The sequence below is a fragment of the Diorhabda carinulata genome, chromosome 11 (assembly GCF_026250575.1).
Source record: "Diorhabda carinulata isolate Delta chromosome 11, icDioCari1.1, whole genome shotgun sequence".
In the NCBI taxonomy this organism is placed as follows: Eukaryota; Metazoa; Arthropoda; class Insecta; order Coleoptera; family Chrysomelidae; genus Diorhabda; species Diorhabda carinulata.
Window position 1 is genome coordinate 4979654 of NC_079470.1, and position 13375 is coordinate 4993028.

Consider the following 13375-nt stretch of genomic DNA (forward strand, 5'->3'; position numbering starts at 1 on the left):
CTTTTCATTTCAGCAAGAGTTCCAAAGTAGCCGAAGGATCGAATTTTGATAAAAATATACACTAGGGAAATTACATTGTAACCAGTATCAGTCGGTTGGTACCACTGATTCATGTTTGACAATTGACGTTGGAAATATTATTTGATTTTCAAAAGTTACAAGTCGAATTTATCTACTGATTGGAATCCACCATCAGAAAAGGAGCGCTGAATGATAATACATTTCGGTACTTCAAATTGTTTTTTTAATGGTGATTTATTGAATTTTAAATTTTAAATCTACTCGTACTACCAACCAACTACCATGAGGACATGAATTATGACGTCTTTAAACAATGGTTTGAACAAATAATAGATTTTCTTCCATCCGGGCTCTATGAGTAAAAAACTGTAATTGCAGAAAGACGTGGAATAACGGTGGTTATATTACCATCATATACACTCTGGGCTAAAAGTTTTCACCCACCCTATAATCAATTTATTAAATTTCAACATAATACCTCTCAACATCAAGCCAACGTCGAAACGGTGTCTTAGAAACCAAAAATAATACTGTCCATTAAAGTTTCGACTGATTTGTTTATTATTATATAACTCAATTATTTCTTCGGTGTTGATGATTGTAGTTTAGTCCCAGTTAGACGCAAGAACGTGCTGTGATTTATACTTTTTGGACCAAGACGTCTTTTTGTAAAGTTCGTATACGAATTGTTTTCGTTTTCGCAATTCAAAATTTGAAATGGATAAAACCAAAGAACTGCCGAATGAAACTCGTACATGAATCGCAAGTCTTCATAGTAAAAATACCTCGACGTACCGTGACTAGAACGTGAAAAAATATGCACCCACCAGGAGCTTTGGCGATAAAAAACGTTCAGGGTGGCATCAAAAAAACGCAATCGCTGCAGAAACGAAATTAAACTGGTGGTCGGTCTTCGGGCAGATCATTCACAATGTAAATAGATCCAAAATAATCGAAACTATTATAAATCGATGAGAAAATTATTGTAAAACTTTACTGATTATTTGGAAACCATAAAAATGCAGATAAAAATATGTGAAGTCAGTTTTTGGACAGATCACAGGTCTGAAAGGCGTCCGAACCTTTGAAGGAAAATGAGATATGGAATCCTTTAGGAAGAGTCTACGTATTTTGGAAGTCGAACAATGGATCTTGTACAAAATATCTACTAGATATACGTGCAGAATAGCTGAAATGCCAAAACATCTCCCCAACAACAACAAACGTTTTTGATTTGTGTTTTTTCCACTTTATTCACCAGATTTAGCATCAAGTCTTTTCGAATAGGCACAATGTGCTGAAATATGAATGTATCACAAGATTTCTGATACCCACGACAAACAGGATGAAATTCATTAGGAAAAAGTTTTTTCAGTGATAGTTTTAACGTTGTATTTGAAATATTTTTTAACCACACCACGTATATTAGATTTGTTTATATTTTTACTGTAAAAGGAGAAAAGAATAAATTGAAAACGGAAACAAAACGTTGAGATACGGAGTTTTGTACAAAATACGTCCTAAGTACAGGTACAAAGTGGCTGAAAATCAAAACGTCTTCATAACAACAATAAACGCTTTTGATTTGACAGTTTTTTTCCACTTTATTCACCAGATTTAGCACCAAATCTTTTAGAAAAGACAGAATGTGCTGAAATATAAATATGTCACATGATTTCTGATACCTGCGACAAACCAGATGGAAGCCATTTCGAAAAAGGTTTTCCAGTGATTGTTGTAATATTTTTTAACCGCACCTCGTATATTAGATTTTTTTATATTCTCATATCAAGGGGTAAAAGGAATAAAATAAAAACGTTAATATTATATAAATGTATTCACAAGACAATACATATATTTTTTTTTCTTAAATCTAAACTAAAAAAATTCTATTACTAGCGAAAATACAAATGATTATTTTTACGTTTAGTTTTCAAGCAGATACTTCAATTCAATGATATGAATTTATCGATTAATATTGCTTTCGAAAATTTCCTTGATGAGCCGATTGTTGAAAAACATCCAATTTTACAAAACAAAATCAACTTATGACAGTTTGTGGATAACGATTTTGAAGTACCCGCTCAACTATATACAAATATTCAAAAAGATTGCTTTTCAGTTTCTGTAAAAATTACCACACTAAAATTGTGTAAAAAATATATATACATCTTTTTTTTCTAACGCTAAAATACTTTGCCGGAACTGCGTTGGGTCAAAATCGATTCCTAACGGTCCTAAATATATCCAAATTTTCACTTGATATTGAAATTGATAACTTTCATTTTGTAATAACTTTTATTAATTCGGTTAGTTCACGATAGATGGCACTGATTCATGTTCAAAGAATATTTAATTATATATCGTTAAGATGGCGCTAAACGTCAAAAGTTTACTAGATTATGTAAACAAATATGAAATAATATTATAAACTTAAAAAAATGTGAAACATTTTACAAATATTTTCTATCAATTTTCTTTTTTTCATTATATTGATCGAAAGCCGAAAATTCGTCAGAAAATTATTTTAAGGTTAAAAAAATATTAAAATCTATTTATTACACAGGATGATTTTATGTAACAATTCCACTTTATTCAAAAGTTCGTATCAAAGGAACAGTGGCTCTTCAAAAAAGAGGTTTTTTGGTTAGTTTTTCATCATATTTTGAAAAGAAAGCAGACAACGAGTAAAATCCTCGTTCACGACATTTCTCAACTATATATTCTGTGTTCATCTCATGTTCCGTGGTATTATTTGACATTGACATGTGTCAAACTTGTCACCAGCTGTTAAATTGATTACAAAGATAATATAAAGGATTTTAAAAGGTTTGAAAGTTAATGTGGATTTTATATAGAAAAATCAACATTGATAGTATATAAAGACATTACAAATGTCATTTTATTGACAAGACAAATTGAATTGACATCATATGATCGAGTTTTTCAACTCTATATTCTGTGTTCGATGGTAATGCTTGACATTGACATATGTCAATTATCACCAGCTTTTAAATTGAGTACAAGAATGACAAAAGTTGTAACTGATTTAAAAGAAATTTGATGTAGATTTCACACCAGAAATGTACATAAATAATATTTAAATAAATTACGATTGACATTTTATTGACAGACAAATTGTTTTGATATAAAAAGATCGAGTTTTTCATCTCTGTATTCGGTGTTCCATGGTAATATTTGACATATGTCAATTGTCACCAGTCATTTAGTATTAAAATACACCGTTTTTTTGACACATCCTTAAAGAATTAATCTTCAAAGGACACTAGCTACTTCAGAAGAAACTTTAAAAGGAGGAAATTTCCTGACACCCTGTATATTATTGACATATTAATTAAATAGAAAGTTATTGGAACATTTAAATAGATAAGGAAATTAATTTATTAAAAAAATTAAATCGTTTCTTGAAAAAATACGAAGAATTAAGACCGGTACACATGTGACCGGATAACTACCGTACGGCGAGGTCCGCATGTTAATATAATGGAAAATTTTTCGTTTTTAGATTTCTTTTGATAGAAAATCAGATAAAAATTTGACGTTTCGACCTCGTATCAAAATATTTGACAGACTAAGTGGAAACGTCAAATTTTTACCCAAAAGAGATCTAGAATCAGAACGATTTATCATGAAATATATAAAAAATCTTAGAAGTAACGAATTGAAGAAAATTTTAATAAACCTACACTGAAAAAAATGTTAATCGCTTGATTTGATGAAATTGTGATTATTTCATTTAAAAAAGCGTAAAAAGTAATGAATTGAGAAAAACAAAAAATTTTGATAAACTTACACTGAAAAAAATGTACAATTGCTGGTTATACTAAAACTTATAATTTATTTATCGTTTATTTTATCCAGATGATGAAAAAATATAGAATTTTGAGCCACCCTAAATCAAAACGTTTTAACCCTCAAGTCATTTTATAAAATTCAAATTTATGATTATATCCATGAAAATTGTTTGAAAGGAAACGAAGAATAATAAATTTAGGAACGTTAAGAAACTCAAATTTCGAACCAATGTCGTAAGTCGCAAAGAACACAGGTTAAATCCAGAAAAAAAATTAATTTTGTTAATATTTTCTTGCCGGATTTTCGACATAATACTGTGTTTACATATTGCACCTCATCTTTAAATAGTCTATTGAAGGTAAAAAAAATTTAGAGAGGTAATTCGTTGAAAAAATAAACCCAGCAAAAAAATATAAACAAAAATTCATATAATATATATTTCTAGTATATATTAATTTAAAATTAAATAATAAATAAATAAATAAAGTGCTAAAAAGGAAAATATGATACATAAAAAAGTCTGGCTGCCAAAAAAATGGCCTTGGAAGAAATTTACCATATAAAATAAATACAATTTCATTTTTATCATTATTATTTTTTTTAAATCTATTTTTAAAATATTTGGCATCATTTACTTCATCTTTCAACATATTTATATTTTCGAAGAAGTGACTGGATATAATCCTAACACTATACAATAATTTACTTTCGTAGGCTTCTTAAGAACACTATAAATACTTTATTTTTTTTTATTATTATTATTATTCGTCAAAAAATATATTTTTAAAAACTAGAAAAGATAAATGCATACATTAATATCATATCATTTACAACACGCATGGCCTCTTCATAGACAACGTCGAAACTGATCTTATTAAAACCAGATCTGACAACATCTCAAATAAGTGATTTCAATCTTTCGAATCACGATAAAAATCTTGATCACATAATAATATAAATAAATAAAAATATATATACAAGGTTTTTATATATTTATGCAATAGATATAAAATTTATGTCAGTAGGGGTGAATTGTATCCCAAATTCGAGGCTTACCCTGTGGGGAAACCCAAATAAAACATCAATAAAGGAGACCCACATCATAGTTAATTGATTCCAAGTGTTCCTTAAATACTTGAAGTTTCATTGACGTATCAAATTACTTTTATTTTGTATTTATATGTGTGTATGTGTATATTGATGAAAAGATGTTATTTCGGTGTATCGTGTGTAGTAAAGTTACAAACATAACCTAGAAATTTTTTAACAGCTACCTAGTTTGTTAGTTGATCTTCATTAATATATAAAAAAATTAAAAAAAAAACGATTATGTAGTGTCAACTGTTTTTGTATAGTTTTTTTAATAGTGAAAACTTTTTTCATTTTAATGTATGTTTTACGCCTCGAATTTGATACACTCGGTACAGTAGGTACAGTACCGTGTATTAAACAAAACAAAAAATTAATCACATAAAAACTGATAAATTTCAAAAAAAATTATCTTTTGTTTACTTATTGATAAGATACAATGATAAATTTCTCATAAAAACCTTTGTAGTTTATCAAATAAATTATATTAATATGTGATCATACTGTATATGTACTTAAGTTGTAACCATATGCAAAACTTTTTTATTTATTTTAGAAAAAAGTTATTCTTGATTAGTTATAAAATCTAAAACACAATCAATTGGTAATAATTTTCAATTAATTTAAAAAACAGTTTGTAAAAAATTTAAAATAAAAAACTAATTAAACAAATTTATATGAAGTCGTTTTTTAATGAAAATTTTCTAAATTATCAAATATTAAAACCATAGATAAATGTTATTTAACAAATCAAGTTAAAAAGTTCCATAAAAATGAAAATAGAAAAATTCCAGGAAACCATCTTGATTTCCAAAACTAAATTTCGCTAAAAAACACATTGTTGTTCACCAAACTTTTGATTTATATTGATCTAGAGGTAAAATTTGATAAACTTCGTAAACGATTTGAAAATTTTTTCGTCAAGTATAACTTTTTTCCCAAAAAGGTTTTTCATATAGTTCCAATTTACGGCTACATACTGTATAATAATGGTAAAGGCAATAATTACGGATTTTTTTTCTACTATACTTTCTATTTTACAAGATTAGAGGTAGACCTACCTCAATTTGTGAATAAACGCAATGACAAAAAATACGTTTTCGCCAAAATTTCATTAAATCCAACTTAATTAAATTGTAATAATTTTTTTATGGGTTTAAAGCATTGTTATTGATAGTTACACCTCCAGAAATAAATATTTATAATCTTATACCCCTTAATTATAATGTTTAATTTAAATTTTCAACTTTTAATTAACATTCTGATATTTAATCAACAAATTCATACCCAAAAGCAGTAATTTGGATCTTCAAAAGGCGTTCGGTACAATACAATATGATAGAATGAGTAAAATCCATTTTATTCAACTGATTAACTACTGGAAGCAAATTAAACGAGTCAATAAATAAATAATACTGTTCAGATCCCATAGGGAATTTAATAGATTTCGAAATGAAAAAATGAATCGAATCAATTTATTGATGGTTTAAATTCTTTAACCTTCTGAAGCCTTCACGATAGTGCCACGCTTCCCCAGACACCTCTCCTCAGTAAAAAATTGTAGGTTGCATGTGTCAAACGTGTCAGTGGTTCAACACGTGCTGGGTACTACAGACTGACCCCCAGGGGTCCACAAGGAAGTTCTACAACAGGAATATACTTGAATTTCGTGGCAGTAAAAAGGTTGATTTTAAATTTTTTTGTGGGATTATTTTGAACTGTTTATTTTTACAGGAAAATATACTCAAATTCATTTTTGAGGGGAAGACAAGATAATATCCCGCCCCGGGTGCCACTAAACTTTGGTACCCCACTATGTGGGACCCATCTAAAGTCATATAGTTTAACAGAGCACGAGAGAAATCTTGTTCTGAAAACAATTAAGGAAATGTATGAACAAAGCGAGTTGCTGTCTTTAACCATACGATTCAATACCCATTTGGAGCCATTTCAAAAAAAATATGTTTACTCAGAAAATAACATCCGAACTTTCCGGATTCAACTAGTGGAAAGTAAATAGATATACCTGAAATTGGAAAGCATTTACATACCATAAAAGAGGTTTTAAGTGCAACATATCTTCAGCTTCCGTTAGCACATTTGGTCTTGTGCAGTCAAAATTAAAGAACCAACGAGGAATAGAAAAGGTGTCCAAATTAGTATTTTTAAGTTCTTCAATGAAAATTGAAAATAATTTGATTTTTTTTAACTATTTTGAGCATTTTCTCAATTTCTTATGTTTAATTTCTTATGTGAATTAAAAGCGAAGTATTTAGCAAACTTATGATTTGATTTTAAATATGATTTCTATTTAGAAAATGAGTTGATTCATATATTGGTGAATATGAACAAATTTTTTACTTACACAGCTATATTAAAGAAGATTTAATGATTTTAGCGAATACACAATAAACTACATTTATTCACAACAGTAAAAAATATAATCTAATTTCTTTTTTTTTAACTTTATTAAGTATTTTGTGAATCAAGTTAACTTATTACCTGAGTAACATTTGTCGATTAGTTGATAATCGCGTTTTTTTTGTCTCACACACTAACTTAACTTAAAAATGGCAATTAAAAATCCGCAATGTGATAAAAGATCATAAAAAACTTGTGCAGGATAATAGACAACTTGGACTTATTTATTTTTTTTGGTATCATCTTCAGTTTCTATTATAGCAGCAGCAAAGACTTATCAATTTTATTTGTACTTTATTTAGTTCGAGATCAGAGGCACTCACATTATTTCGTACTACTTTACAAAAAAAACGCTAGTTTCGAAAAATATAACAATAAAGTTACGTCGAAACGATTAAATCTTCTTCTTTTACAAGACGACTGTTAATGTACTACGAAATACTTTTAGATGTTTAGATCAAAAGTTACGTTGAAATTATTAATTCTTCTTTTATAAGACTGTTGAATTAATGTACTACGAACTGCTTTTAGATGTTTACTATATGTTTATAGCAATGGAGGCCATAAAAAAAAGAATTTCATTGTTGTTAACCTCAAACACTAAATGACTTATTTGTTTATCTGAAATGAATAATGCATAAGCTCAGAACGAATTGTTTTTGTAATGAAAAGTTCAATACAACTCGTTAAAAAGTGTTTTTCTAGTACATTTAAAAATAGTATCACCAACATTCCAAGTAATGTATGAAGTATGAATTTATATTGTTTTTATATCAAGGTAAGTAAAAAACAAATTCGTAAAAATTGAATGTTGAATGATAATCTATAGTGAATATTTTTTATAAAAGTAATTTTTTGATTATGAATCTATTTAATTGAAATGCATTTATGTTTGTTTTGAAAAAAAAATTATGATATGTGGGTGCGTCAATAAATTTTAATCTCGGGGTCTATTAACTACAAAGGTTACTCTTCTTCTGTCAAAAGTCATCTGTCATTCAAAATCCTGTCATAATGTATGTATTTTATTTTGAGTTTAACAGCAAACTACTACATGATTTGAGGAAAGAAATTGAAAAAAGTCAGTTATATATTCATTAGATATTATTTTTTATGGAAAGCTATGCCCATTTTATTTATTTTTTTCAATTTTATAATACAAGGGTAGATCGATAAATAGCAAGTTCCGATCTTTTAGCTGCAGTTCTTTCGTTTGACTTCTGTCTAAATTGGAATAATAAATTTGACAGCAAACTACTTTGTGATTGGAAAAATAGAAAAAAAGTCGAATTGAACATTATTTTTTATATAAGCTGGGCTTGTTTTATTTATAAAAAAATTTTATGATACGAGGATGTATCAATAAATTTCAATCTCTACAAATGCTTGTTTAAGAAGCAGTGTTGCTACTTGAACCATCCTCGTATAAAGGTCATTTTTTACACAAAAATTCAGAAGTCTTGTCAAATAAATTCAATTTCAGACTCATATTTATACGTATTTAGAAGGTTTGAGGTTAACTCTCAACTTTTTTGTTTATATTGAAAAAATTTTGACAGGAACCAAATAATAGAGGCTTGTTAAAGAAGCAGTATAAAAGTCATTTTTTTTCTAGATAAGTCAGAAGTTTTGTAAAAAAAATTTAATTTCAGCCTCATATTTATATATATCGAAAATATTTGAGGTTATAAACTTTTTGTTTCTTTAAAAAAAAGTAGTAGTTCAATTCCAGAAAGGAAAAATATTTTTTTTTATTTTTCGAAACTACGTTAATTTTTTTTATTGAATCATTGCATACTATCTTTCTATTATTGTTGAAAAAAAAAATTTAAAAAAACGATCCGATGCAACGATTAATTCAATTCGTATTTCTATTGAATTCTTTTTGCAGGTTTCGTCCTGAATATCTTCCGGAATCAGTTGAATCAGACAACCCTTTCCGAATAAAATACTATAACCAGATGTCAGGGGTTCCGGGTTGTATCTCGGTTTAACGGGATCTAACCTTAAAGCAGTCTTGCAACTAAAATTAGGATAAACCGGAAGCAAATACATCTCAGGTTTTGTCCGGATACGCAAAGGGCATTTTTTCTTGATAAGGACCTGTAACGATACAGGGATACATTGGAAAAACAGTAGTAAAACTTTGAGATGGTAACGTCGGCGCTCTAACGACAATATCATTATTCGTTTTTAGAGAATGACTAACATCGATATCGATACCGTCTAATTTCCGTCTCATTTTCTCTGTGTACTCGTCCAAACCGTGCTGGGGTTTATTCATATTTCTATGTTGGTAAAATACTAAGGAAATACGTGTAGGGGAAATTCTATTCGGAACTTTTAGGGCCGTAGTGGCGTGCAATTCGTGTTTGGCGCATTCGAATAAAATACTACCGTGAGGTAGAGCGATAGCCACGCCACCTATATTAACGTCCCGGAAACATTCAGAGTTATCGGTATAAGAAATATCGATGGTTTTTTCTTTATTATCAATCGGGGGTGGGGTGGTATCGATATTCGAATAGGAATCGTCGAAAGGGTTGTTGCTAACGCTATAGGAATAATTATTATACGGGGAAGGGTAATAATTATACGGTGAATAATAATAATCTTGATTGTAAGGCGTTTTGAAAACGGAAAATTTCGGTAACGTTGGAGAGGGAGAGGAAACGTAACTGCTATTACCGTATAAACAATCGTTTATTGAAGAATACCAAGAAGAAGAAGAGGAACTGTTATTACTACTGTCAGAAAAAGTTTCGTACCTCGATATCGTTTTATTAGGATAACCGGATACGGTACTCGTTATCTGGTTACTTTGTACTTCGTTAGTACCTAATGGAGACGTCGATGATTTCGAGGAAGATGGCGATTCAGGTGTCGAAGATTTTTTTTTTGGTTTTTTCGTTCCTTGGTTTTTTTTGGATCTTCTTATTACGCATTTTTCGGCCGGAGTGGAAGAGGTACGAACTTCGCAAGTGTATCTAGAAAGACAAATCTGTTTTAAAAATTTAATATCGATAAAAAGTGTTAGTTTAGCGATAAAATTTAATAGAAAAAAAAACAAAACACACGCAGAAGGATACAGAAGAAAAAACAATAAATAAAAATTTAGATGATATAAAATAGATCACTAAATTTTTCAAAAAATACAGTAATTGTTTGAAAATTCATTAAATATTTAAGAAAAATCACTGAATTCTTGCAAAAATAATTGAATACCTTAAAAAAATCATTAATTTCTTCAAAAAAACGTAGTTATTGCTTGAAAACCAAATAAATATTCAAAACAATCACTGAACGCTTGAAAAAGGTATTAAATACTTGCAATGCCAACAATTTTTTCAAAAACATCACATATTTCTGGAAAAAATCACTAAATATATGAAAAATAACAAAAGCATGAAGGAAACCTCTGAATGCTTGAAAAAATTACTAATTTTTTCAAACACCGATTTTATTGCTTGGAAAATCACTAAATATTTAGGAAAAGTCATCAAATACTTGAGAGGACACTTATTTTTTCAGCGAGTGCTAAATGCTTGAAAAAATGATTGAATACTTGAAAAAAATCCCTAAATGCTTGAAAAAATCACTAATTTTTTCAAACACAGCATTTATTGCATGTAAAACCACAAAATGTATGAAAAATAACAATAAATGCATGAAAAATATCCCTAATGCTTGAAAAAATCACTAAATGCTTGAAAAATATGTTAAATACTTGAACAGATCACTAAATTTTTCAAGATACAGTAACCACTTGAAAGTTTACTAAATATTCACGAAAAAACCCTCAAGTGCTTGAAAAAATCACTAAATTCTTGGAAAAATGATTAAATGCCTGAAAAAGGTCAACAATTTTTTCAAAAAACGCATTTACAGATTGAAAAGCTACTAAATGTTTCAAAAAATCACTAAATATATGAAAATAACAATGAATTCACGAAAAAAAGTGCTTGAAAAAATAACTTAATGCTCGCTAAAATCACTAAATGCTTAGAAAAATGATTAAATACCTGAAAAAGTTCAATAGTTTTTTCAAAAAACGCATTTATAGATTGGAAAGCCACTAAAAGTTTCAAAAAATAACTAAGTGCTTGAAAAAAAAATATTAAATACTTGAGAGGGGACTTATTTTTTCAAAAACCGCAGATATTTCTTGAAAAAATCGCTAAATGTATGAAAAATAACAATAAATGCATGAGAAAAATCCCTAAATGCTTGGAAAAAATATTAAATTCATGAAAAGATCACCAAATTTTTCCAAAAAACACAGTTATTGCTTGGAAAATCACTAAATATTTAGGAAAAATCACTTGTGAAGTGGGAAATTTACACTAAGGAAGATTTGCCTCGCCATAGAACTTTATCTAGGATAGATAAACATACAACAGGTAAGGAATTGAAGCTGAGGATTGAAGAGACTCTGTTAGTGAAATAGACCTAATGAAAAAACATTCGAGACTTTTCTGTCTCAAATGGAACCAAACGTACAATAAAGATAGTATCAAATAGCCCCTGCATCTAGTAGATGAAGAAATTATTCCTAACCTCAAAACTTCACCAAAGTGAATATACTCACTTTTCCAAAACTTCTATGGCGCCAATTTCAACTTTCCTTTCCTGGTTTTCCTTGGAATTAAATTCGTCGGTATCTTCCGGTATATACAGGGGTAAAACGTGAAGTTGTTCATCGGGCGGTTTCTCCAATCCTCTATGTTTACATAAAGTGACGACTACGGTTAATCCGTCGATCATGTTATGTAAATCTTTGTGAGCGTGCGCGCAAAAATCCAAACAAGCCGTCACTCCGGAAAAAGGTCGACCCGGTAATTTCCCCAAACGGCAATCGGATGCGATGTTTTCGTAACGGATTTGATTTTCGAACGATTGCGGCGCCAGCGATCGATAAATCGGACTGATGTGATCGGCTAAATTTTGAAGTTTATCTTCGATTATCGCTTCTTCGTGTTTATCGGTCAAACGGAATTTTCTCACTTCCTTGGATCTGGTGAATTTGCAGCCGTTGTAATACATCGACCACGAACAACCGAACGTGTAACTAGCTCCGCACGTGGTTTCGTCGATACCTTGACAGGCGCACGTTCGAGGATCGTTCGTCGAACATCGGCGCTTAGTCGGAATACCGTAGTTGTTGAGTTTGTTCGAGAGGAGGTTGTAAAGTTCGTCGGAATTTTCTTGGTCCACTCCGTCCCACGCGACGAGGCATACTACGATAAACGCCGAACGACAATAGTGACCGTGTCGTTGTTTGACGATTACCAAGTATTTTTCGTTTTTGTTTTGACGACGTATCACCTAAAATATTAAATTAAAAACATTAATTAGGAAATTGAGAGGGTTCCCACTAAATAGAGAATATTTGAAACTACGATCGAAGTAACGACCTTTTCGTAATGTATTTGGCGTAAACCGGATTTTTTAGTGAGAATCTCACATTTTTTTTTGTTTTTAATCGTAATCAAGATTAAGACTACCTCGAAAGTCGTAGTCATGCGCTGTGAAACTATTTTGCGCGACAACGTGTCATATGAACATATTTTTTCATAAAAAAAACAATGAAGAATTATTTTTTCAATAAATTTATATAGAGATATCAGAATTAGAATCGGTACAATAATAAATTACTGTTTTTTAAAGGAGATTTATATAAATTTATACATAATTATGACCAAAATTGAAATAATGAAAAAAACAGTGGAAATCCCCCATTTTCGTTCATAATTTTTTGAAAAAATATAATAAATAAATTTTATAACCAAAAAAAAATGATTATCTCAAAACTTGATTTAAAAAAAATGGAATATGCACCTCTTAAATTAAATTAACTTGGCAACATCGCAAATCGTTAAATTTGAATTAATGCAATTTAATTGATCATAATGTATGGGAAAGTTTTAGTGTCATCAAATACCGTATTAAATTCCTGTCAATTGTCATTTTTACTTTATTTGACAGTTTATTTACATATATTCACTTCCTAACCTCACATTGCTTGTTA

At 29.3% G+C, this 13375-nt stretch overlaps 1 protein-coding gene across 2 annotated transcripts in view; it reads right to left on the reverse strand.

Moving 5' to 3' along the window:
* Positions 1-1839: 1839 nt before the first annotated feature.
* The window catches only part of LOC130899215 (methylcytosine dioxygenase TET), a 99367-nt gene continuing 87831 nt past the window's right edge, over positions 1840-13375 (reverse strand). For both annotated transcript variants that reach the window (XM_057808968.1, XM_057808967.1), the window contains 2 exons: positions 11936-12672; positions 1840-10334 (listed from right to left, as the gene is read on the reverse strand). In XM_057808968.1, coding sequence (XP_057664951.1) covers positions 9404-10334; positions 11936-12672 — 1668 coding nt within the window. In that variant the 3' untranslated portion in view covers positions 1840-9403. The remainder of the gene's footprint in view (positions 10335-11935; positions 12673-13375) is intronic.